General features: G+C 42.7%; 1 protein-coding gene and 1 long non-coding RNA gene across 17 annotated transcripts in view; one reads left to right on the top strand and one right to left on the bottom strand.

The window, feature by feature from the left end:
* Positions 1 to 24,517, top strand: part of HDAC4 (histone deacetylase 4) — a 114,009-nt gene that overhangs the window by 51,229 nt on the left and 38,263 nt on the right. For 14 of the 16 annotated variants that reach the window (XM_086981332.1, XM_086981328.1, XM_086981331.1 and 11 more), the window contains 2 exons: positions 638 to 1,002; positions 3,580 to 3,840. In XM_086981332.1, the coding sequence (XP_086837458.1) occupies positions 638 to 1,002; positions 3,580 to 3,840 (626 nt within the window). The remainder of the gene's footprint in view (positions 1 to 637; positions 1,003 to 3,579; positions 3,841 to 24,517) is intronic. The other 2 variants (XM_086981339.1, XM_086981338.1) reach the window with 1 other exon arrangement.
* On the bottom strand, positions 10,118 to 14,032 carry LOC147757978 (uncharacterized). Its single transcript, XR_015322120.1, has 2 exons — positions 13,880 to 14,032; positions 10,118 to 13,262 (listed from the first exon to the last, which is right to left on the bottom strand). It is a non-coding gene; the product is annotated as an uncharacterized LOC147757978 (long non-coding RNA).

The following is a 24,517-nucleotide window of genomic DNA, read 5'->3' as shown; positions in this document are numbered from 1 at the left end:
AGGCGAGGTAGTTCGTCTACAGGACGCTGTCGCCGGTCACCGATAAGGACAAAAGCAGTCTTTTAGCCTGACCTTCAGCGTAGTGGCAGGCCTGTTACAAATATGTAGGCCAGACGCAATTTATTTCTAGACTAACGCTGAGAAGAAGGCTACTGAACGGTTCAGGCGGTCAAACAAGCTCACAGCGAAGTGATGTCATAAGAGGTTTGAAGACTACTGACAGCCTTGGAGAGTGACCGATTAAGATGGTACCGCATCGATGAAGCCTGGCGCTGTGAGAGGACATGCCCTTTATTTTGCTTTCTGTTCGTTTGTTAGGGCTACATATTGCTCTATGAAATTTAACTACTGTTTGGTAGATGTATACATTTGGTATATACTTAATGATAGCAAAAACTAGTGTTAACCTATGAAGCCTCAACATTAGAAATGTATCCTTAAACAGGCGCCAACGGAAACTCTCCAATGTTTTCGAATGTTCACATTCATGCCGTGAGAAATGCTGTTGACACAATTATATCGATTATACTGGTCTATTTATTATATTGAAGTTCACGATTAATAAAAATTTCATTTTCTGACTCGTTTTCCCTATCGCAAGCTGCTCGTTCACTTTTATGACATTCTTTCTCTTCAGGTAAGTCAAACGGCACCGTCGGAGTGCCGAGTGTTGCGGGACCTGTGGAAATTCTCAAGCGACCGTCGTGGGGAGTTGCCGGAGTTAACGTGACCGGGATCGGGAGCGCTCTTACTCCCGTACCCCTGGTCACAACTGAAAGTGCCACTGTTAACGCCACGACGACGACGGAAAGTTGCCATATGAGTGGAGCAGTAGGCGACATAAATGATGGCGGCGGAACTGTAGACGGTGAAGCAGCACCACTTAGCGCCGGACCAGCGACTGGGTCCATGTCAGGGCCCCGACCATTACCAATGGACTATTCACCCTTCTCCAACTCGAACTCTCCGCCCGTGACGCAGTCAATTATGCCGCTTATTGAGGTACGACCACAAACTACGTATATATAGAGATATACATATATAAGAAGAGAGCGAGGGAGCAAGCGGTAGAGAGCAAAAGTGACGATATTATATCATAATGGTATTACAAAGAATAAGGCAAAACCTCGCCGAGAGTCTCGCCAATAATTGGGCGACGTATAAACGAACGTGAAGAATAACCCTGTTTTGTAAGAGCTTCAGGAACTTTTGAGACATAGCAGAACCAAATCGTATAAAATCAATGGCTGAGGAAAACAAATACGTATGCAAGGGTTTCGCGGCACAGAAATTGCGCGCTATTTGAACGGATGAACCCGATTGCTACTTCTTTAAGGGAACCGTCTCAAATTCCGTGAGCCAGCTTACAACACTCAGCAGGGAACTTGAAAACGGATACTTTTCTGCCGTTCGACCTTGTATGAGGACATAACTTACTCATTCACGAGTTGCTTGGCTCTTAATATATACAAACGCTCTTCGACGCCACGGTCTGCTGTGCGGCTTCATTTTTTTGCGTCTATCGACGATTACATATTCAAGTACGTCTCTACAGGACATCCAAGTCACATCTCTACCTGCATAGTAATGAACATTTCAGCTGACTCCTAATACCTTGATAATTATTTATTAGACGGCTTTGCTAATAAAATTGTTTAATAATTTTTATAATACGCGCCGTGTAGATTAGTTTCTTCTAATGTGGCTTACCATTCCAATTTCAAACGTATTGATCGCTATAGTTGATTGGTTGTTTATTATAGGATACAATATTACCCCCATTCTATCCCCTCTACACCCCACGGGGTTGTATTCCAACCCATTTCCAACGCTGCGGTCGTTACATTCGCGTCCTTTTACTTGATAAATCTAGAGTATTGTACAGCCACATAGACGATATGCAGTTATATGCAAACGTTCACTTGCGTTGTTTACCATCCATGATAACTTCTCAGTTTGGTTAGAGATGGCCCTATCTTTTCAGAGTATTTGACTTCAGCAGCTGCCTTGAAATGCATACTTATAGCATGCTGTTACACTCTTACACTGTTGACTGTAAGGCGAAAAGGCCTATTCCTGAGATTTCTTCTGGCCTGATTGAAGTCGAGCAAACTTTGAAACTTCGGCCACCGCGGTGTGACACATTGCGTTGTAGCCTTGGCTTCGCCATGAGCTGTGCGAACTATTTTCTTTTTTATTATGCGATTTATGCCGGAAAACGATGGATGCGCACAATCTTCACCTGCATAACTAGAATATCTATTCAAGACTAGGGTTGGTTGTGCCGTACCTGAGACCATCGGAGCAGCTAATTTAGTCAGAATTTACAAAGCGGCACATTTGTATGGCCGTCTCGATAATAACCGATCCGGCAATAAGGGGCATTCAACACGTTTCTCTTGCTTCTATAAGATATGCGTAGATAGCTTAGTCGCAAAGACTGATTAGCTATTTAAATTAGAACTAATGTAAGCTCTTAGCGCTGCGTATATATATATATATATATATATATATATATATATATATATATATATATGTATAATAGCTTTCTTTGCCATCTGCTGAACTTATTTCAAGTAATGTAATTACGCGGGGCTAAGTGATCGCCGACGCATTGTTGCTCATTGCCGATGTATGGCTTTGAATTCAGCCCACCGAAATAATAAACCATAGCGTTCGACGATTTCCGATTAAACTGAGCTGGCCTCGCCATGTTCTCGATCAATGTAATAAGACAAAAGTAAAACATTTTACATGATGAGTTGCTTTCCCATTGTGTGAACATACTAAGACTTGATTAACTCATGCCCACAGCTCGCAAAGGTGAAAGCTTTCCCAAACAAGGAGGCACGGATAATCCCCCGAGGTGCACACGCGTTTTCTCTTTCGTTTAGCTATAGGTAACTAAGCATTTGAAGAGACGAAGGCGCCTGCTGACTATGCACTTTGCCCTTTGGTACAACAATCCGATCAGTTGATTCGTGCCCCCCAGGCAACTGAAGCGGCGAGCCATTTCGATTTTACATTTATTCAAATCGAACGTACATTTAACAAGCTACTAGAAAATACACGCGCATAGAACTTTGACTGAAGTCGACGTTCATTTTCCACTATATAAATGGTGCGTTCTGCTTGACAATCTACCAAGGAATATAGCCAACCCTTCACCAGTTGCAAATGAGCTCAGAGTCACTGTCCGGCAGAAGCGGACGAGTGGTACGTTCTGTTTTGACGCGAAGTAGCCATGCGTAGACTGATATTTGTATGCATGGACGTAACGCAGTCTGAGACTATTCTGTTTCGCTGCTCGTGCACGACGTACATACATTCTGCTAGTTCTCCTAGAATCCAGTGACGTGTTTGTCTGCCTAGGGGCACCTAGCGATCCAATGATAGAAAACGGGCGTAAGCTTGCTTCGTATGGCGCTGGCACGTTCCAGTCGTTCGACAGGATGCTTAAGTGCAAAGCAGTCTTAAAAAAGCTGAAGTATTTATACGTTGTTAGAATCGAACATTCATAATAATACCGCAAGTCGGACTTGTGCGCGGTCTGCATCTCGTGCGTGTGTTTTCAAGCAGGAGAGTGAAGCTGTGTTAACCGTGTCTCCCTCGGGAAGCGAGCCTCTACGTCCATCTGTCGCGGGCGTTACGGGCCCCGGCGGTACCGGCGTTGTTGCAGGTGCAAACAAAATCGTCGTGCCACTCCTGGAACTCCAGCAACAACTTGTCGCCATGAAACAGGAACAACAATTACAACAGCAACTCCTTTTGCAGAGTTATAGACACCAGCAGAGGCAGCTGGCGCAGCAGCACGAAATGCAACTGCAGGAACGCGTTCGGGTGAGTCCTGTATATTCCTGTTTTTTTTTTTATTTTTAGAGATTTGCCATCTTGGTTTTGTTTCATTGGTTTTTAAATGCTTATGATGCCATTCCCTAAATATCAATATATAATATTAAAAGATGGCCTGGACGAGGCGATAGCTAGGACCTATTTAAGTAAGTTAGAGATTAGAGCCTAAGCGTTCATCGAAACGCTTTATTATCGTTTAGCGATCCACAGGGCAAAACTAGTTTGAATACGAACATTTGAGGCATATCTGTACTGGCCAAGCACGACGCATATAGACGCTCGTATGTAGATACTCATGGCCAAGGTGGATGGTATTATAAGTTTGGCGAGCCTGGAAGGACAAGTGAAGTGCCAACTTGATGATGCATTTTGCAGTTACCAGACCTTCCACATATAGACGCAAATAAATGCAACCAACGAGTACGTCGGGACACTGACGTCATGTCAAGGAGCAAGCCACGGTTTCTGTCACTTTAACATGTTGACACAAGATTTTTTCTGGATGTTTCAAACGAAAGCTGACCATATACCAGCCGTTTAAGAAACAAAAGCGCTCACATGGTTATCACTAGACTGATCGGAAGGTCATGTACGCTAGATCACGTTCATCAGCGACTGTGGTAACTTTTGTTCGAAAAGTTTCTAATCACTGTCGCTTGTTTTGCATATTCGAGCAGTCGCCGCTAAGTGGCGACGAGCTAGTTTTGGGAATCGCTCATTTTTCCTCATTTCGAAATTTAAATTCGTAAGCCTCTTACAGAGAATCGCTTCGAGCGGAGTTACCTCTGAGAAAAAAACAACTGACATGTAACAAACGTACTTAGTTGATCCGTTGAATAAATAGAGCTTACTGGCTGTGTCAGATACCCAAAATAAGTTCGGGCGAATAATCGCTTTGTTACCTATTTCCGTCATGTCTTTAACACATGATATAGATACACTTGTGTAGCTTGTTCTCCGTTCAACGCTATCTCGTAATCCGTTTGTCTTTCCGTCGGTCGAAATAAATCAACAAGTTTTTGGCTGGCTACCGCCGTTCACACACTGAGGCCCCTAATTTTTGGCGCCTTCCTGTAATTGTAGCGGATGCACAGAGGCGAATGACAATACCCTGCTGCTTTATGCCCCACGTCAATGTTGCCCTTGGCTTACCCCTTGACAGTAAATACACGGTGCCATTACAGCTGGATCACCGTTTTTACCGTTGCAAGCGCACTCTGAGGAGCGGGTAGCAATGTGGGCATAGGAATAGTAGACATCTAAGAAAAGAAACCATATCTGTTTCAGTTTGAATAGCAGACTCGTCGGCTTGTGCAGCGAGCAGAGTCGATGTTCTTTTATGCGGTAAATTTATTTTAATAACACTCCAAAGTTGAAAAAGTTAGCTTTTGTTCGAAAGGGCGTTGGTCGCTGGACGCCCGCCGACGAAATGCTCTGCTCGTATAGTACTATTGTCGGGGAAAATCAAGTTTGCTCATTTGAAGCAATTGAAAAAAGAACCGAAAAATAGGTAAATAGTTATTTCTTAGCTTGTTTTTTAATACAGCTGACGAAGAAATCCAATTATAGATAGCTTCATTTTTCATTTAATGGATTCCCCTTTGTCCAGATTGTGATTTCCCCATTTAGAGAACTTTTCCCGGCTCATTTTAGGCTGGCGAATCATATGCCCGCAACTCTCCGTTACGTAACTTGTGGTGGGCTCGATTCTGAAACGTACGAGATCCTATCTATGACGATCGTTCTGTCCTTTTTTTTTTGCTGCAAAACACAACTCAGCTGCACACAACGGCGGTGACGAACCTTTTTTCTTAACCTTTGGACCATTCACTATTGGCAGTAACACTATCTGTCCACTGATACGAAACGACGTGATGGAATCGATGTTTCGCTCTATGGAAACGGGCTCTCCCGAGTTCCAAAGCTGGATGACCAAATATGATCTCGAAGATTTACAGCCTGTTGTTTATTTGCAAGCAAGACGTAGCCGCATTACCGGCTAGCTAAGTCCCATGACACGGCCGAGATAAGCAACAGAGACTCCCATTAGCTTTGGCAGTCTACGTACAATTGTTTTTGCCCAGTACCCATTGTCGCCTCTTCACATCTGGCATAGGGCTATTTAGGTAATTCAATTCATCGTAAGATCGAGTGAATACGGATAATCCTGATTAGTTGCGCACGCTGAGAACACAATGACTGATCAAGAGTACCGTCGACAGGGAGATCACGATCATCCTTGTAGAGGTGGCGGCTGACCAGTTCGGTTATACTTTTATATACAGATAAAATAAGAAGCTTTAACGGCACACGCTCACAGCGACCGATTAGTTGCGAACTTGACGGTGGTGGATTGGTATTCGGCCGTGTGGCCAGTCAGCGTATAGCCATTAATCGTACGTTATAAATCCCTTTCGAAATTTCCAGAAAACCAATATCTGTACCCCGAAAGATAGCGGGTTATATTTGGATGACGTGACCTTTTATTTCGATCTTTTGACGGCTTGTCTGTTTGCTTTCTATTTCATTTAAGCGACTGCTTCAATGTCTACCTGATTCCTTCAGGCTGACCTACTCAAAACAATCGACAAACGTAAAGCTCAACTGTTATTGTTAAAGAACGAGCATAGGTTACGAACTACGGTATCACTGTTTATTGAAATGTTATTGAATCTGATTTTTATCGTACATATTGGAAACGTTACTCTAATCAAGTTATCAAATGATACATAATTTTCTACATCAAATGTATCAATATTGTAAACTAAGTTCCTGAATATCTGAAAGAGCTCTGTTTACCTCTTGATAATTGGGCATTTTGATTGTAATTGGGCATTGATTGTAATTGGGCATTTCATAATCTGCATAGTCATAACAGTAGTCTAGATAGCCGTTAACGTTCACCCAGGTCTCGTTGTTTCCACTGGTAAAATGTTTTTGTAATACAGGATACAATCGGTAATCCTATCGAAATATACAGTTCGATGTTTGCGCTCCTCGACCACTGGCTATCTATCAAGTACATAAGATCTTGGTGTGATAAACACTGACTGACCATGTTACCCTGAATCTTAAAAAGGGCCCTCAGTCCAACATCAAGCTGTTGATCCCTGCTCCACTTCAAAATCGCAGCGGCATTGGAGTGAATCAACGCATAGAGGGTCTACCTCGGTGCGTGCCATACGTTAAAAGCACGCTGTACTATCATTTCATTTGTGCGGGTCAACAGGGCGTGTTACGGGACGTAGTAATATCAAGTTAACCTAGCGTTTTATGCTAGTGCATCGACTCCTCGGCTAGTTTAATGATGAATCAGCTTCGGGCCAAGTCGTAGAGGAAGAAACAAACTAGAGCAAAAGCGTCCGAAGTCGTGTAAAGTCAGCTAAGATAAACTAGGAAAAACAAAGAATGAAAGCGGAAAGCTGCTGGAAAAAAACTACTGCTTTAGACTAGCTTGTTTCTGTGCCAGTTATATACGTTCGCATACCCAGCCAGCCCGTTGGGCATTTTTTGGAAAACTCAGGCTGCGTCACTGTGCGACAGTTAATTTTGGCGTTTACTTTATTTAGTTATAGAAAGAAGAGACTCCGTCGGTTTATTCAGAGGCTTGGTGGACGGCAAAAACGGTGTGGCGTAGTAATGTAACCCCAAATGGATTGCAACACATCCTCTACATGGGCCACTGAAGCGCTAAACAAATGCTAGTGGAATACGTGTTATTCGTACAATGGTTAGAGGAGACATTTTGTGGGGGCTGCATTCCTTCTACCGTTTCCAAGGTTCAATCAATGTTTTTTTTTCCCGTAAATTACTATATTTTTTAGTTAGCCAACTAGCCGCGTCGCAAGTGACGCTTATAGGACAGTTTCGCTTAACCGGCCTTTCATTGAAACAGAACCTGATGTAAAGCAGTTAGAAGTAATCGTAGTGTCTTTATCGGCCGCTATTAGACGACGCTGGCGATACTTTATTAAACAGTATTTGCGTTTTGTTTATCTTTTTTTTTTTTGTATCGACGATGCGTTTGCTTTCTTTAGGCTTGCCCTGCATTACGATCGTAGTCAGTTCGCCAACGGCTGCCAGCGCTGTGCGTCCACTTGCTGGCACGCGATTTCCTTTTTCTTTCTTTTTTCGTTCTTTTGGAATTTTTTTTTCGTACTATGGACGGCAATGGTGCGGCACTTCTTTATCAATTTTTAGCATCGACGGATCGCCATCAAGCGGCACTCGATGCAGGCTCCTGGCAGCATCGAGAGACGAAACCAGCCGAGATGGTCAACCGTGTGTTGACGCTTTTCCCTTTACGGCGACTTGGCCACCCACGCATTTAACCCAACTCCTCTGGCTGACTATATGCAGCTGAAAGCGTATTCTCTTTGGCAACTATTCGCTTTGCTCAGTGTCTCTCGGCAACGGTGAACGAGCAAAACACTGCCGCTACTATCCCTAAGTCCACTACGCTTGTTATTGCCGCCGCCGATGCTGCCGCTGCTTACAAAGGTACAGCGTCATCTCCAAGAGGGAATTCCACCATCGACGTCATGTTGGAGGTCGACGGTCGAAAACAGTGCTTTTCATAGACGCGTACGCAGGCAGAGGCTTCCCCGTCGCCACAGCTACCGTTATCGCCAGCAATACGCAGCGGGGCACTATGGAGAAACACGCACCACCATTACCGAGATCGCTTCCATTATCAGCTGACAGATAGCTGCTATTCGCGCTACTAAAATAGGTAAATGCTTCGAGTTTTACGTCCGGTAGTGCCGTCGCCGTCAGGAATTGTTTGAGACGGTTGGCTTCTTCTAGCTGCGAAAGGATTGGTCCCCAGGATAATAGGATCTACCTAATCCAAAACCAATGGGTTTACTGCTCCTACTAATAATACTGTTACTACTGCTGTCGCTTCCATCACAACAACCGCAAACGCATCTAGCAGAATATGGAAACTATAGAGAGAAGCGCGTCACGCCATTAGCGTCAGCAGGCAAAACGAGACGATGTGACGCGACCTAAGCCGAACCAAGCTGGGATAGAACAGCAAACGCCGATTTTGACGGTGACGCGAAAAAAAAAATGGACTCGAGAAAGATAGGTTAACATCGCGCGTAAATTGTAGGGCCAGTTTATTAGGCTTAGCAGTAATGGTAGTCAGTTGGATTGCTAGCAGTTACCAAACGCTGCCAGGGAGGATGAAGTAGAGGGGCTCGACTGAACGTTGACTACTGAACAGAACTACGCAAAAAGAGACTTTTCCAGCGCATCGCGCCACTGCAGAGCATTGAAGTGGAACTAGCAGGATAGAAGCCAATGACTGGGTGTAGACGAAACGGACAGCATACCACTAGGCAAGTAGAGCTGCACTAGAACCTTAGTATCTGCATGAAAAAAATAATGGACCTTTGCGACCACTGCCATTTTGCACTGTTACACAGCCATGTACTTGTAAGGAACATTTTTGAACTGGCCAAAAAAAAGGCTAAGTTCACAGCGAAACAAAGCAAGAATACGTTGTCCTACACTGGTTGGGTACAGGCAGGTAGACGCTGATAGAATAACAACTTCCGGTGACCAGTCGGGTCATATTAGAGAGAAATTCTAAAGGAAATTTCAAATAACTTTCATACCTATTCTATTTTTAAGTCCTTCAATTGTAGTGTGAACACTCTTTTTAGTCTTGGTCGCTCAATTTTCCAGCAAAAAAAAGAACATTGTTATGCGCTACCTTCCACAAACGTAGCCATTGATTGCAGCTAACCTAGAGAGATGCTACAGTAGACCGTCCCAGCCCCCCCCCCCCCCCCCCCCCCCCCCAGGCAGCCCCAGTCAAGGCAACCGCTTAATGGACAGACATACGCCGCCGACACAATCTAACATGTCTCGCGTAGTAGAAGCGACAATGTTGGGCTAAATCCTGCGCTCTGCGAGGCCGCAACGTTGTGTCACTTGTGGTTTCAAGTACGTATATATCAGCCGGGCGCCGTATGCGTCAAGGAGCAACTCAGTGCATGCCCCTGCTTGCTCGGCCGATCGGACGCTTCACTTCCGCAAGTTGACCGAATCCATAAATGTAAACCTCATAAATGTAAATAGATTTAGTCATAAGAAAGAATTAAATAGCACTCGCTATTTGGAAAATACCCCCAAAGAATATGTTCGCCTGACCCAACCCTTCGAAATGACCAATGCATCTTGGCGTTTCTCTACGGCCTAAATACAGCTGGCTCGTTAGACGTAAGAATTACACAGAAGTAAGGATTCTCAAACGTTTGTTTAAGATACACAGATGTATTTAGAGATTTTTTTTGCCTATATGGGTACGGTTTAGATAATGGAAACAAATTACTGGGAAAGTCATTTTTAGAACAGTCATATATTGTTTAATCTTTCATAAGGCGAAGGAACTATATATCTGTTGACCGAGATGCCTGACGCACAGCGGCCCTGCTATAAACAATTTGTTAATGCAGTTCGTCCTAGCTTCCTTTCTTCGGCCTAATGCATACAGTGGAATAGGTTAAATTAGTAAATAGGAGAGGAAAAAACATGAGGATATTAGGATGTCACTTACTCCAACATGAGCAACTGAGAATCAAAAATCGATAGAAACAACATAAGCACTGATTCATATTGCTGCTATTCTCGTCGTTGTCATGGGAATTTCTACCAACAAGCGCGAGTATTAACGACTATTCCATTGGCTGGGTATTCGTTTAGATATCTTCAAACCTTTGCTCATCATCCCTATCGAGCGATACATCGAGTAGGAGACTTTGTGCGTCGACAGAGATAGAAAAGGCCGAGCGGGGAAAACCCTTGAAGAACTTCGTCGCATTTTCTCTGTTCGCAGTCGTTGTTGTTGTTAGCTTTTCTTGTTGTTGTTGTTGTTATTGTTTTTTAAAAAAAAGTAAGGGAAAAGGGGTCGTTTCATGTCCATCCACCCGTTCTGTCCAGCAATCTTTTACTGTTGTTACTTATAGTGATTTTTCATCCAAATTGACTAAAATCTATGGAATAATGGATAATAACACTCAGTTGCCGTTAACACAACAAATGCTAAAGTTGAAATTGATAGATAACTTGTTGCTACTTGAACATTCAGATGTTGTTATGAACTTACACAATTGAATTGTTTGTTATAGACACTGCTGCTTAGCCAACTTATCAAGTTTTGCGCAACTTAGCCAGATGTACGCGTTTGATAGTCTTGTCATTATCAGTGTACTACAAACGCGGTCGTTGAAGTGTAGACAAGGACGTCAACACGCTCGAGCATTGGCATGTCTATCGGAGCTTGATTCTAATATATGGAAGCGTTGACAAAGAAACAGACAAATGGGTTGCAACTTTTCAATATAGAGCAAAGAAATACAATCGGACTTATTGCGCCTACGTTGTCCCACTTGGCTTAGAGCAGGCTCACTGACATAGTTTTTGTTTGACAGCCGGATTTAGCCACTGTTATACTTACCAGCCGTGAGAGAAACAAGACAAAAACTTCGAAGTTTTACAACTGAAGCCAGCTTGCTGTTCGCTGTTGCGTTTTACCGACGTTCAAGGTTGTTGTTGTTGCTATCTCAGTTGACAGTTGGCAAATAGTTTATACACGCACAAAGGAGTCATTTGTATGACCTAGATAACTGAGTCGAACGTAAGGATCTTTGGAGATAAATCAGAGTTTAGGCGTTTGCCAAGCGGCCAATGAAAAAGCCCATTGGGTAGAATAATAATCTAAGTGGTAACGTAACTTTTACACAATCGATCTCTTTTCTCAGTTCTATTTTTATTTGAACTTGATATTTAATAGCACACAAAGTTAGCTGAAATTGCCCCTAAGGTCACTGCATAGGTTTTGACTATTTGCATTAACAAAATGGATGCAGACGGCGGAATGTATAGAGATGTATCGAGTGTAGATGAATTAGTACTCAATATTCATGCTAATATATGCCGTTGCTAAACCATCATCCAGGAGCCCGTCACCCATTTGCTTCGTAGAATGGCTACCGGTTCAGCCAAAAATAGTTCAGATCATCAACCGCAAAACAGGTTCGATCTATCCTGCCTTGTCCGACTCGCCCTTTCCATAAAGATTTGCATGGAAAAAATGGCCTAATTATCCGATAGTCTAATTGACTGGTGAATTTGTACCCCGCCATTATTCTCCCGATAATCCTATCAGACACCGTACGGTACGTGCAATATAAGCGAAGTTTTACGATTTCACGTTGCCAAGTCGAAGACGTCGTCAGCTTCTGTGCGTAGTTCTATTCGTCTACGACCGGACCCACGGTACTTCCAGAATCAACCGAGACCTTATCATACGTGAATTCTACCTAGCGTCACCACAGTGGCTCGATTTATTGAGCTCCATTGATTCCGTTGAAATCAGCACCAGTCCACGCAGCGAAAACTGCAGAGCTGAAAATTCAACATGGACTTCCGATAAATGCGTGATGATATTTACTGAGCACGTTTTAATCGTTCGGACGATGATATCTATTGTTACTGTGACGCTAATGAATCATAGGTTTAGTAGCGACGGCAACGAAATTGTGGCACAGATGTTGAATAAAATGGACTCTCGTTCTCGTGCACTGCTACACTGTCCCGCTCGTGAACTATCCAGGTCTTCTGTATGCACCCACTCAGTTGCGTGCCAAAGTTATGCTTTATGTAAAAGATGTAGGGAGGACACGTTTCTTCCCTATACATCGACTAGAAACGAAGACCCACGTTTTCTTATCGGTCAACCGCGCAGGGCATCGTGGACTTCACTGTGGCGGTCTTGGCGTTTGTCTTTATTATTATCGTATGCCAGTGATTATCTAGTAAGTTCTCTTTATCTGAGTTGTAGCGCTGACATGCCGTTGTCTCCCTTTTCTAGCATGATGCTTCTATTTAGAGACACTTTATCCGCCTCTTTGTTCTTTCTTCACCAGTTTGAGTCACTCTACACCGCAGAGTTATTGTCGTGTGTATTCTCTCAGGGATAGCTTCTTTTCTCAATGGACGACGAGGCATCCTCATCAATAGTAACTCAAAATTCATTGCCTACAAATGATAAAATATGTTGGCCACTTTATGACAAGGACTAGCCGCTAGCGCATTGCTTCATAAAACTACACTATTAAAAATTAGGGAGATTACCGGTTCTGTCGTACTTTAGCGGTGCATGTACTGGCCTGCGGTTAGCTGGTCCTTCGTCGATTGAGTTGTAGTAGATTTCACTGTGGCAGTATAGACGTCCTGCCTAGAATCAACACGGCCGTCTGTCGACCTTTACGCTGTTTCGGCGTCTTCCGGTGTAGCCAATAATAACGCTTTTTGTCGGCATCACTTGATTTGTTAATTGGCATAATACTAGTAGGTGCAGGACGAGTTCGTGAGCCTATCAAGGCATGGTACCTTTTCTGAAACGTGAACAATATTATGCAACAACACACGGCCACGATAATGATTGTAGCGTTGACCCTTTGTCGGCTGGTAGCGATTGTCATAATTAACTTTACTCTTGTTTCATGTCTGTTGTTAGTATACAATTAAACCAAGTCGACGCGAACGGGTCGACGCTGAACAAAATCTTGCAGTCTCCACTGCACGTATTAGTCCCATAGTATTATGTTCTTTTTTTTTTTTTATTTATAGAGAAATATATCTCTGTGTATATGTGTGTTGATGCAAAATGCTGGTTAACTAGTAGGAATATTAGTAGTATCGTTCCTAGTTTCACCTGTGATTGCCGCCCGCGTGAGTCTATAGTTGGCGTCGTTCAACTAACAACTACAACAATAGCGGTTGACGTTATCGCGGCGACATAAACGATTGCAATGGCACCTTGACAGCATAGCAAGATTATGATACGAACCTTCACAAAATCATCTTTTTTCTTTTTTTTGCTATAAATATTCACGGCGGACAGAGGGATCTGGAGCAACGGAACGGGGGCCGTGGGAAGGGGGTACGAAACGTGGCAGATGGTGCAGTCGTTCGATCATAGCCGTAACACGGCGAGCACGGTTCTACTTACCAGCTGTATGCTTATGCAATTTCTGAAAATTGCATATGTCGGTAGTGTTGGTCACAGGTGGCGGGAGATTGGGTGCGGCGGCTGGTGGCGGTTTGGGTGCGATATTAGTAAAGATTCACCCCAAACGAAATAGAGCAATAATAGAAAAATGAAAGAAACGAAAGAAAAAAAAGAGTTGGGCTGAGCGGGGATACAGGTTTTTATGCTGCAGTGTGCCTATGGTAACGGTATTATTAGGGAGTGCTACCACGAACATAGCTGTCTGTAACGACGATGAATACTGATAACTGATCCTTGTTACATTAGCCCCTAGCGATTTGGCAGGCAGGCAGGCAGGCGGCGACTCCGGAGAAAAACTAGGAGAGGTTATGAGGAATGAGTCTAGTTCATAGGAGCTTTTACAATAGGCGACTTCTATAATGGTCACAAGCCGCCATTCATAGCTTCCGAAAGCCTCAAATATGAGCGTCATCGTCATCAGAGCTTCTCCTACCACGTCGACTTTCTATCAAGTGAAGGTCATGTAGCCTTTCAAATACTTATCTAAATAGTCCGCTGTTAAATATCTTTGCTTTGGAACATGGCCTTTACGTAGTTTTATGGCCACTCTCTTTGTCACGCTCTTTTGATCATCTGACAATGATGACCTTAGCCGATTGTTAATATTATGCCAGCCGGGATCCCAAGGGGGTGTTTTCAGTTACCGAGTTTCCAGCCGCTGGAAATGACGCCTTGCTTTGTTTATCTATGTTTAGTTGGGATCACAACAGCAGCGACAGTTCCGGTGAACATGATTGAGACTTGAATTCCTCTCGACCGCATTTGTCTCATGTGCTACCCTTACAATCAATATAGGTGGCAAACTATCGTGATGAATCGTCTCGTAATGCCTTAATAGTAGACATAGCTACTTGAAGGAGAGCAATGGATCGCCGTTGGAGAGACGTTTGTAAATTGAATTGTCATTCTCGCAGCGGCTGTCTTTGGCGGACTCGATATACGGCTGAAGCCGACTCGATTGCACACTCCGTCCAATTCGTTGTCATAAGCAGGAATAACCAAGTATCGGCGCTTTGCTGGTAGATTCCGCTGCCGCTGCTGCTGCTGCTGCTGCTGTTAGGTCCCACAATACAAACGTCACCGCAAAGTTCCATAGCGGTGTTTTTTCGCCGCCAGCAGCAATACTACCACAGCTATGAGCATTGCCTATATGCGGCGCGCTAGCGGCAGTCATCTACTAGCTAGCAGGCTACCCGGAGCGACCCGAAGCAGACAAGCAGTCAGCCTAGGCGACAACGACCGGAAACACGCTATCTCCGCTTCCACTGCTGTTTCTGCCAGTAAAATTAGCATCGGACGGAGTTATCTTTAGAAAGACTACCCCCGCCTAGCAAAGCGATGTAGGCGACAACCATTCTGTTACCTGTTACTAGCGAACATTGGGCTTGTGTCGGCAGACGTCAACGTGGCATACCCCACAGACCCCCTACACAGTAGTCAATGTCACGACATGTGCAACACTCTATACTATTGTAACATCGTCCCGCGGCGAGGCCAATTTCAACACATCGTCGTTCGGCTGTTGCTGACGCCGTCGTTGCTGCTCTCGTTGTTGTTACCGACAGCTGGCTATTCGTAATGGGGTCTTTGGTAACAGATTTTTTGATATACAGAAAAGAAAAACGCGAGAAGATAAAATAAATGGGAAAATTGAGAAAATGATCAGATAAAATAAAAATAATTACTGCCGGTACGAGAAATGCGACGATGAGACAAAACTAAACATTGGATATAGGACGATTTATCAGTTGGTGGGCTGCTCCGCTGTGGAATCGTTGGTGGTCACGTGAATTGTAAACGTGCTAGTAATGCTGACGGTAACTTTACGATCGTATTGTGCCTATTCGTTCCTCTAAGCCATATTGACGCTCGCGCCCCATATCGAACTAGAAAATGGCTAGAACGAATAGGCGCAAAGCTAAGCGGATCTATTGTTCTAATTAGCACTATGGAAAAACATTCGTGAGAATAACGCTGCCAAGTTGAGGTATGAAAATCATATACCCTTGGTCTATTCTACGGACATATCGATTAATGATGTCCGATTAACTGTGTACAGTTCCCCATCTAGAGGACGACGGTGAAAAAAGGACACAATTATAGTGCAGAAGTTGACGAAATTCAAGCAGAGTTTAATAGAAAAATTACAATGTTCATTAACGTATAATGAGACTGATCGTGTTTGCCTGTGCGTGCAACAAATTATTAATATGCTCGCATTATCAAAGACCATATTCCTGTGCTATCATCACAAGCCACTGCTTATGGGGATCTGAGCTATAATTCAGAACTCCGATTCAACAATACCTTCAGCTTTCGATGTGAGGCCATAAAGCGGGTCGATTTAGTATTGTAAAGCTGTTATTAATACTCTATCACAGGTTTATAACTTCGAGTCGACAGGCGGCTAAATGCTGAGTTGAGCGCTGCCAGTCAGTTCGGGTACCTAGTCGGTAGTGCGTAAATCCTATTCAATAAAATAATCGACGATTCTAATGCTTCGAGATGTCCTGGACGCGTCCTACTTTTAACTACCGCGACGGCCACATTTGCATCGGTGCTTTGCTGCTAGATAAACAAATTATAAAGGCTACTGCCGAACCGTTGCTACGGTAAGATGGTACGCATTGCCCCCCAAACAAAAAAAATGTATTGTTGACTCTGTCTATCAGTTTACGTTCGGAACGTCTAGAGGAACGGATTTTTGGGGGAGTAGTAGCTTGAAATGGAAACACAAACATCGTCCAACCATACAATGACGGATGTCTGGACAGGAGCAAAGACAATGATTGAATATCCGCTCGGGCCTAAGGCTGGCTTGAAGAAGATTGTAAAGCAAGGCTTGATCGAGAGAACAATGACAGGAAAAGATGATCCTGTTAGAGAAAACAGATACTGTGGTACGTCTTCGTTGAGTAGAGCTTCTTCTTCCTTAAACTCAATCAGGTCGTCTCGTTCCGCAAAAAGCTCGTCTATAAAGAGGCACTCGAGTCGACGTACGAATCGGTACCTACATTAATCAGAAAACGCTATGATAAGACAACCTATTAACGAATAACTATGCTAGGATTAAAGGTGACAGTTAGTATAGCGACTCCATTACTAACTCAGTGGTGTTTTTAACTGCCCTACCGGTAGGCCTCATTAAGGCTTTACGGGATCAGCGATAATTCACGTGTCAAAGTAGGAAGTATCCTCTCGCATTTGGCAACCTACATCTCCATAACGAATCAAACATCATGGTCACATGCGAGCGATAACATTTAGGGAATGTTAATTTTACATATAGACGCTTAGTTCCGTAGAGTTGGCGAATGTTGCCGAACGTTACAAGCTACTTCCTTTGAAAAATAGCTAAACCCAAAGTTGTGCCTGTATAATAGCATTGAGTCAGATATTTAGGCGTCTGCCTATGGCAATAGAATAGGACACAGTTAGCGCAATGCTTCAATAGCACGTCCGGGTCTCTCTCAAACAAAGCATAATACATTGTCAGTGTCGTTGCTTTTTGACAAACTACATCGCGATTTTGTAAAATGTCTAATAACATCCGATCCAATGTATGATGATATTGAAACGTAGTCACATTTGCGTACGATATAAGGATAGGCCATTACTACATATTAAATCAAAAAGGAAATGCGATGTCCCATTTAAAAGTAAGCGAAATATTCCTCCTGAACGGAAATCCCGCCGAAAATAGAGTTTTTCGCAGCAAGCGACGGCGGCGGCGGCGGCGCAGAATCAGCTAGTTTGTGCGTAACATCGTTACTATAGGGGCTTTAGAAGATCTGTGCATAATGAGAAAACACTTTTTATTGTTATTATTATTTAAAAAAATTATCAGCTAAACAGGAGAGCAGGTAGCTCTTGGGGTTCCCCACAGAGGAATTGTGCCCACGATGAGAAACCCGATTCTGAATTTAAGCCTCGTTTTTGCCCGGCACGTTTTGTGGAAGTTAGCCAATGATGGAAAATGGGAACAGCGACAGTAGTGAAATAATGAGACTAAATAAAGGGAAGCCATCTGCCAATATACATATATATATATATATATATAGTCTTTTTTGTAGCTAGATGGTTTTAAAGTCGTACAGGGTCCACGTTGGCGCCTTTTGAAAGTTTACTTGACAAACGCAGCCCTACTATCATTATTGAAATACCTCAGAAGTATTCAGATCAATAATAGAACGCCCTGAAGATGAGTCTGTGCTATTCTGACCGATAAAAACAATTCTGCTCTCCTTATCAAGGTCAGGTGTGTTAGCGTTTCGTTCTGGAAACTTGGACGGTTCCTTCTTGTAGTGGTTAACCAATTCGAAACCGAAAAACTGATACAACTATTGTAAAAGTTGACAAAGCATCACCAAGAAAATAAATATCCGTCACTAAAATGTTTAAATAACGCTGGGCACAAGAAGGCGCTCGATATTTGCGTGCCACATGAATTGGCCCAGAAAAATTTCTACCCACAAAGCTCTACCGAAACACAATGAAGTGGAACTATTGTCAAAACGGCTGATTCCAGGTGATGAAAATCCAACCACATACAACAATAATGTGAAATGACGACGCAAGAAAAAATGTATTCCACAACCTCTGGCAAAGCCCAGACTGACGCCGAGGAAGGTAATGCAGTATCCTCAATGGGACTGGAAAGGAATCGTGCATCGTGACTTGCTGCTGCCTGGCAGAACAATTGATTTGGTCTTTTACTGCCGATTAACAAGACTCTAATAAGCTATTGAAAAGAATCGATTGGAGCTAGTGTGTAGAAGAGACGTCGTCCGTCGCCCCCTGACAATATCAGACCACAAACATCTTTAGCAACCTACAACCTTAAAACATAGATGAGAAAATTTTAACACATCTACCATATGGCCTGGATCTTATACCAACGGTTTATCTCTTTCTATCTGAGCGCAAATCCCTTATAGATAATGTCAACTTCAATTTAATGGAACAACGAAAAGATCACCTGTTATAACCCTTGAGCACAGGAATCACGGAGGTTCCACAGTGTCGAAATTATGGTGTCACTAAGCAAAACGGCTTGTATTTAGTTCAATAGTATGATTCTGAAATATAAAAAAGGGTCGCTTTAATTTTAGCTTGAAGAACGGTTAGTTCTTCTTCGACAACCCAATATTATCTCCGTGAAACGTATATGCTACGCGCAGACTTGGCTTTACCAAAGCAGGCTCGCTTACTATTTTTAGCTGGCCTTGACTACTGAAAACTACTCGGTCTAACCGTAATCTATTTTCGGGTACGCATACGTTTCATATTATATCCAGATTTCTCATTGAGACCAATATAGAGATTTTTGACTGCTACGTTGCATGCTACTAGAACGGATCATTGTCATCTTATGACGCCTGATCGATTCGTAAAAAGAACAGGCATTGCCTTTAACAAGGAGTGTTAATTTTTGGGCAACTACAGGTGCTCTATAAAACTGCCATTAAGATTATTGTCACTCGAAGAGGTTTATAATAGGAAGCATCTAAATTGGAAAAAATATCTTTCACGTGTCAAATCTACGACGAAGGTCCCTGAGTACACCATTATTATACATATGATTATACAAGCTCAATACGACTGATGTGGATATACGACTGACTGCCTAGTGTCGCAACAAATATATAATCTATGGCAACGTTATATTTTCCAAATGTATTTGCTCACGATACTTTAACGTATTAGTAGGATCTAACCCCATTTATAATTTAAAACTCAAATTGATGTGATTAAAGGGTAAAATTGAAAGACCATAGATATCCGAATGTGCGCGAAGAACGAAGTATAGCCCGGTTCGTCGTTTATCTCAAAAAAAAAAAAAAAAAAATAGAAACTAAAATTGATTTATCAGTAAAAAGGCACTAAAGTTTATAAAATGATTTAAAACAGAACTCAAATATCCCAGAACGGAAAGATCACCTGATGTTTAATAACAGTATTATATTTATTTAAAAGTTTTATGTTATAGACGTTATTAGCGTCGTCGGCTGTAAGTGCCGTAAAACCGTCTTTTTCACTTCATCTGGTTCACAGATCGGAGCATCAGCCGATACCGTTTTCATAGTCGTAGCGCGCACTCGTTTGTAGCCTGCTACCGACAGTCCTTCGCTATATTCGTCCATCGACTCTCTTTATGTGGTTAAACCTGTGCGAAATATCCACAAATAGAATCTCTGGAGGTTCCCAAAATAAGACCTACAAACATGGCTGCTTCTACTACGTATCCTCGAAACTCTCACGGCCGTCGTTACAATCACAACATTTGGCCTGCCCCGGTTCCGCAGGATTGTGTAGGGGCTTTGTCCCCACCCAGGCACGTCTCGTTTTCTCCATTTTATTTCTATCTCTGTTCCACCAATGAGATAACGCAAAAATCGAGGACGCCGCAGCCGTCGCCGCCGATGACGTCAGCACGGCCGTACCAGTTCTGTAAACAATAGCAACAGAAGGATTCTATCGCCAGCTCTGCGGCGCTCGACATAGTCTGAACTGCGAGCTATGTATGAGCTGACTGATCGTTCGATCATCGATCCGTTTATACTTCGGTTAGAAGCCTGTTCGTGTGCTACCTATAGGAATTCTTTAAGCAAGAGGCTAAATATGAAGACTCAGCCAAACAGAAGCACCGGGCCCGTTTCAGAGCCTATCTTCTTGGTCCTGCCTGAAGGTCCCGACCAACATCACTATTGCATTATCAGAAGCAAATCATGCAGCAGTGCGAGAGAATTGAGTGTACTGCTACATCGTAGATCTGCATCGTAATCTAACCGAAAAATAAAAAAAAACAGAGAGAAAGAGAGAGAGAGAGAGGGAGGAGGGCGAATGACCTTGGACAGACTCGTACAAAGATTAGGCAAGGACTAAAAGTCCCGGTCTCCTGAAAAATAGGCTGACAACGTAGGTTTGAAGTGCTTAGCTTTGAAATCGATAAATAGAAAAATGGCTTCGCTTGCAGATCTTCATATATGGCCACATTACCATGGCGATAGAAACGACATACGAAGCCTAAACTGATGAACGAATAAGATGACTGACCGCAGATCATTCTGTCTGCGTTTTTGAACTTTCGAAAACGAGTAATCAGAGGAAAATAGGAAATATGCTCGAACTTAAGTTGCTAGTGGCGGCATAATAGTTCTCAAGTTCCGTATATATATAGGACGCCTGTAAAATTCATTACTAATGCCAGTGATAAAGGGGTGCCAGCGGCATGAGCGAACGTGAGACCTTTACAAACATCGAAATGAAATTGAGAGTCTTGTAGGGACAACATTCGTGTTTGTTATGATTAGTGCTTCGGGCCCAAAGCCGTAAGTTGCTGATCCGAGGTCTGCGGTCACATACGCAGAACCGTTAGCGTCCCCAAGCCAAAAAAAAACTCTGAAGCTTGATGCTAATTGAGGTATTTGTAAGCGTTTACCGTAACACGTCATGAACGTCTAGTAGTATAGGCACCGCTACTGATGTTATCCTTGCTTTATACAAGGAACCCCTATATTAATAATGGTTGATAACTCAGACGATATTAACGTATCATTGAGTGGACAGTTGTTTTCATTTCATACAAATCAACCGGTGAAATTTACAATTAGTATTATATCGAACTAGTAGTAGGTACTGAATGGCAATCTTTCGAAAACTTTTCGAAATTATATCATTTGGTTGCCAAGGCCTCTTTGGCCGACAGTAATAGTCGAAAGAAGGAATGGCGTCGCAGATTAGAAACAATATATTAGTATATAGTATAATATAAGGGTAAAAAAAATACCTTGACCAAATTATCTGATTCTATCGAACGATTATGATTACATTTAGACGATCCAATGACCCTAATAACATAACATAGCTAACCATTCGACAGTCTCTGATACATTCACTGGCAAATATCTGTGCCGTGTTTATTTTTTTAACTGTCACAGTACATTACGATATCCCTGCGACGTATCTGAAACAGATTTATGTCAATAACGATCCTAACCTCTAGTAATTGGTGTATTTATCTGAATTTATTAATATAATGTCAAAAGTTCACACTGACGATAGGATCGATTGCGATAGTAAACTTGTCCAGTGAATTCTAACGCTCATTTGCTTTGTTAGTATACAACATAAGGTCTTACATGGCCATCACATCCCAATCACCACTTCTACGAAGCGAATCATAGCTATCAATGATGACGCGCAAGGTTTCCCTTCCACGGTTCCTCGTCAGTGTCCAGCGCTAGTAGCGCTCGAAGGAAAAATTTCAAGGAATACACCATCGCCGACTTCATAGGGCAAAGTGGATTATTGTGGTTTAAAGGTCGTTTAATAATCGTACCTATCGCCAAAGTCAATCCTGGCGAGCCTATAGGCCACAGTATAAAAAGAGCTGCAGCGGTAGAGAAATCGTGTATACGTACAGTTTATATATATATATATATATATAGAAGTACTAGGAATGTTCAACTGTATCGGAGTTTGTATTGATCTTAAGTTGCTTATATAGCATACTACTTGAGTATGCTTTTCCTAACCACAATAGAGATGGTACATATTAAAACAATGTCAACATAGCAAACAACCATCGATTTAGTAGGCTTTTTGAACGTACTACTACTGCAACTATTACTACTACTACTACTACTACCACGATTATCGTTATCGTCGTCATCATTATCGTCAATGGCAGGTCTCTCAGTTTTACGCTCGATGACGATCCCCCTTGGTGTCAATTTCGATCTTTCTTACCACGTTGACTGCTATCACCTGGAACATTTTTGCTACCGTATGTGTAGATATTACTCGATTTCTAGTTCCTTTCAACTTACGTAGTTACTGAATCGTCGAGATCAACTTGATCTTACTATTGAAAGTCTATTCTCTGTGGAATTAGCTTCGAAAAGGATCCGTTCTATTTTACTCGACTTTGTAATCGACTACGACCAATTCAGTCGGAACGATTTAGCCCCATTCCATAAACGCGTGCTACAATAATGATTAAGTGATGATCCTCACAACCTACGTAAGAGGCTTCTATATATATTTGCGCAGGAGTATTTCCATAACGTTCGAGCATATTGAATGATATTATATGGAAGGCCCTCATGATGAGGTCAGCGGAGCTGCATTACTGGACAGCGTGGCTCTGCGAATTTCAGTAACGCTGCTAAGGGAAATCGCCCAAAAAGGCTAACCTGTAAGATGTATGTCGAGCGTATTCAACCATCGTTAGCGATGAATGGCTCTAAGGTCCTATGAGACCTCGTAGAATTCCGTTTACGTTTCGCTCGACATCCTGTCTACCTTTAGTTGAAATTGAAACGTAAACGTCTTCGCCTATTCCGTTTGTATAAACAAACCTCTCGTTCTCCCTTTTCCTCCAGTTAGGTCATACAAAGTAAAACACTTTGGACGGTCGCTTTTGACAGCCATTTTTAACCAATTATATGAGCTGAATAACACGTTATCGATGGTGCTATCCACTAGTCAGTCCAGAGGAGGAGCCCAAAAATCGGCGACCGTTTCTTCAGTTCTCGCTATATGGCTAGGTAAATTCAGTTATACGTATGTCTGCTTATAGCCCAGCTTAAAATTAGCCTTCGTTACCAGCTGGGCAAATATTATTTATATTAGAAAGAACCTGAACACTGGGGCGGATGCGTACCGGCTTGTTGGCGGACTATTTTAGAACATTTTTGGGACAACACAGATGTTTTTGCCCTTAGAAACACAATAACACAGACGTTTTTACCCTTAGAAACAACTAATTCTAACGGGTAATTTGCCGTTGAAAGTCGAAACAAATGTCAATTAAAAATGGTTGTTGTCGAACGACGATGATTTTACGCAAATTGTTTATATTCTTGAGAAAAATCGAGATAGCATCGAGATAGCTGTTAACTGGGCTATCAGTACGATGTGTCGAAGGCTAGGGAATCAAAGCTAAGCACATAGAAATAATCGTCATAATAATAACAACAACAAGTATGTATGTGTAAATATGTAGACGATGTGTGTAGACGTAAAACTGAAAGGGGGAACTTCGTATCAGTACAAACATCGACATCGTTGACGGCAATATGCTTTACTACGTCCCTATGTCGTCTCTCACGGCACTCATTACGACTTAAGTTAGAAGTAATCCGCATCTGCGCTGTTTTTGTGGTAACGCGTACATTCGCTACCATTCACGACCGGTTAGAAGCTTGATAGTTTTACGATTCCTCTTTTTTTTTTTTTTTTTTACTGTGGACGGTACTCGCCTGAACTGTATACGCTATAGTCCACTGTGTCTATCTGTCGCGAAGCTGTCCCAAGCAGACGTTCAACTAGTATTCGCCAAAAGGTGGACCGTTGGGTGCAAGCGTACAGCGAATGGGCCGCTAACAAACGCTCGAAGTAACAACAGTCAGCAGGAACTGCACACCGCAGCTCTCGCTGATACGTCGCCTAGATACTTAGTCCGGTTTCATACCCTGCGATGATAACGCCTTACAATTGCGACCATATCTATCTGCGAAGAAAAAAGTAACAGGAAAAGTTTGTAAAAATCGACATGTGTGTGTGTGTGTGTGT

This window comes from Varroa destructor, unplaced genomic scaffold, assembly GCF_002443255.2.
Source record: "Varroa destructor unplaced genomic scaffold, Vdes_3.0 BEIS01000002.1, whole genome shotgun sequence".
Classification (NCBI taxonomy): domain Eukaryota; kingdom Metazoa; phylum Arthropoda; class Arachnida; order Mesostigmata; family Varroidae; genus Varroa; species Varroa destructor.
This window is presented reverse-complemented; position numbering and strand designations above follow the sequence as displayed.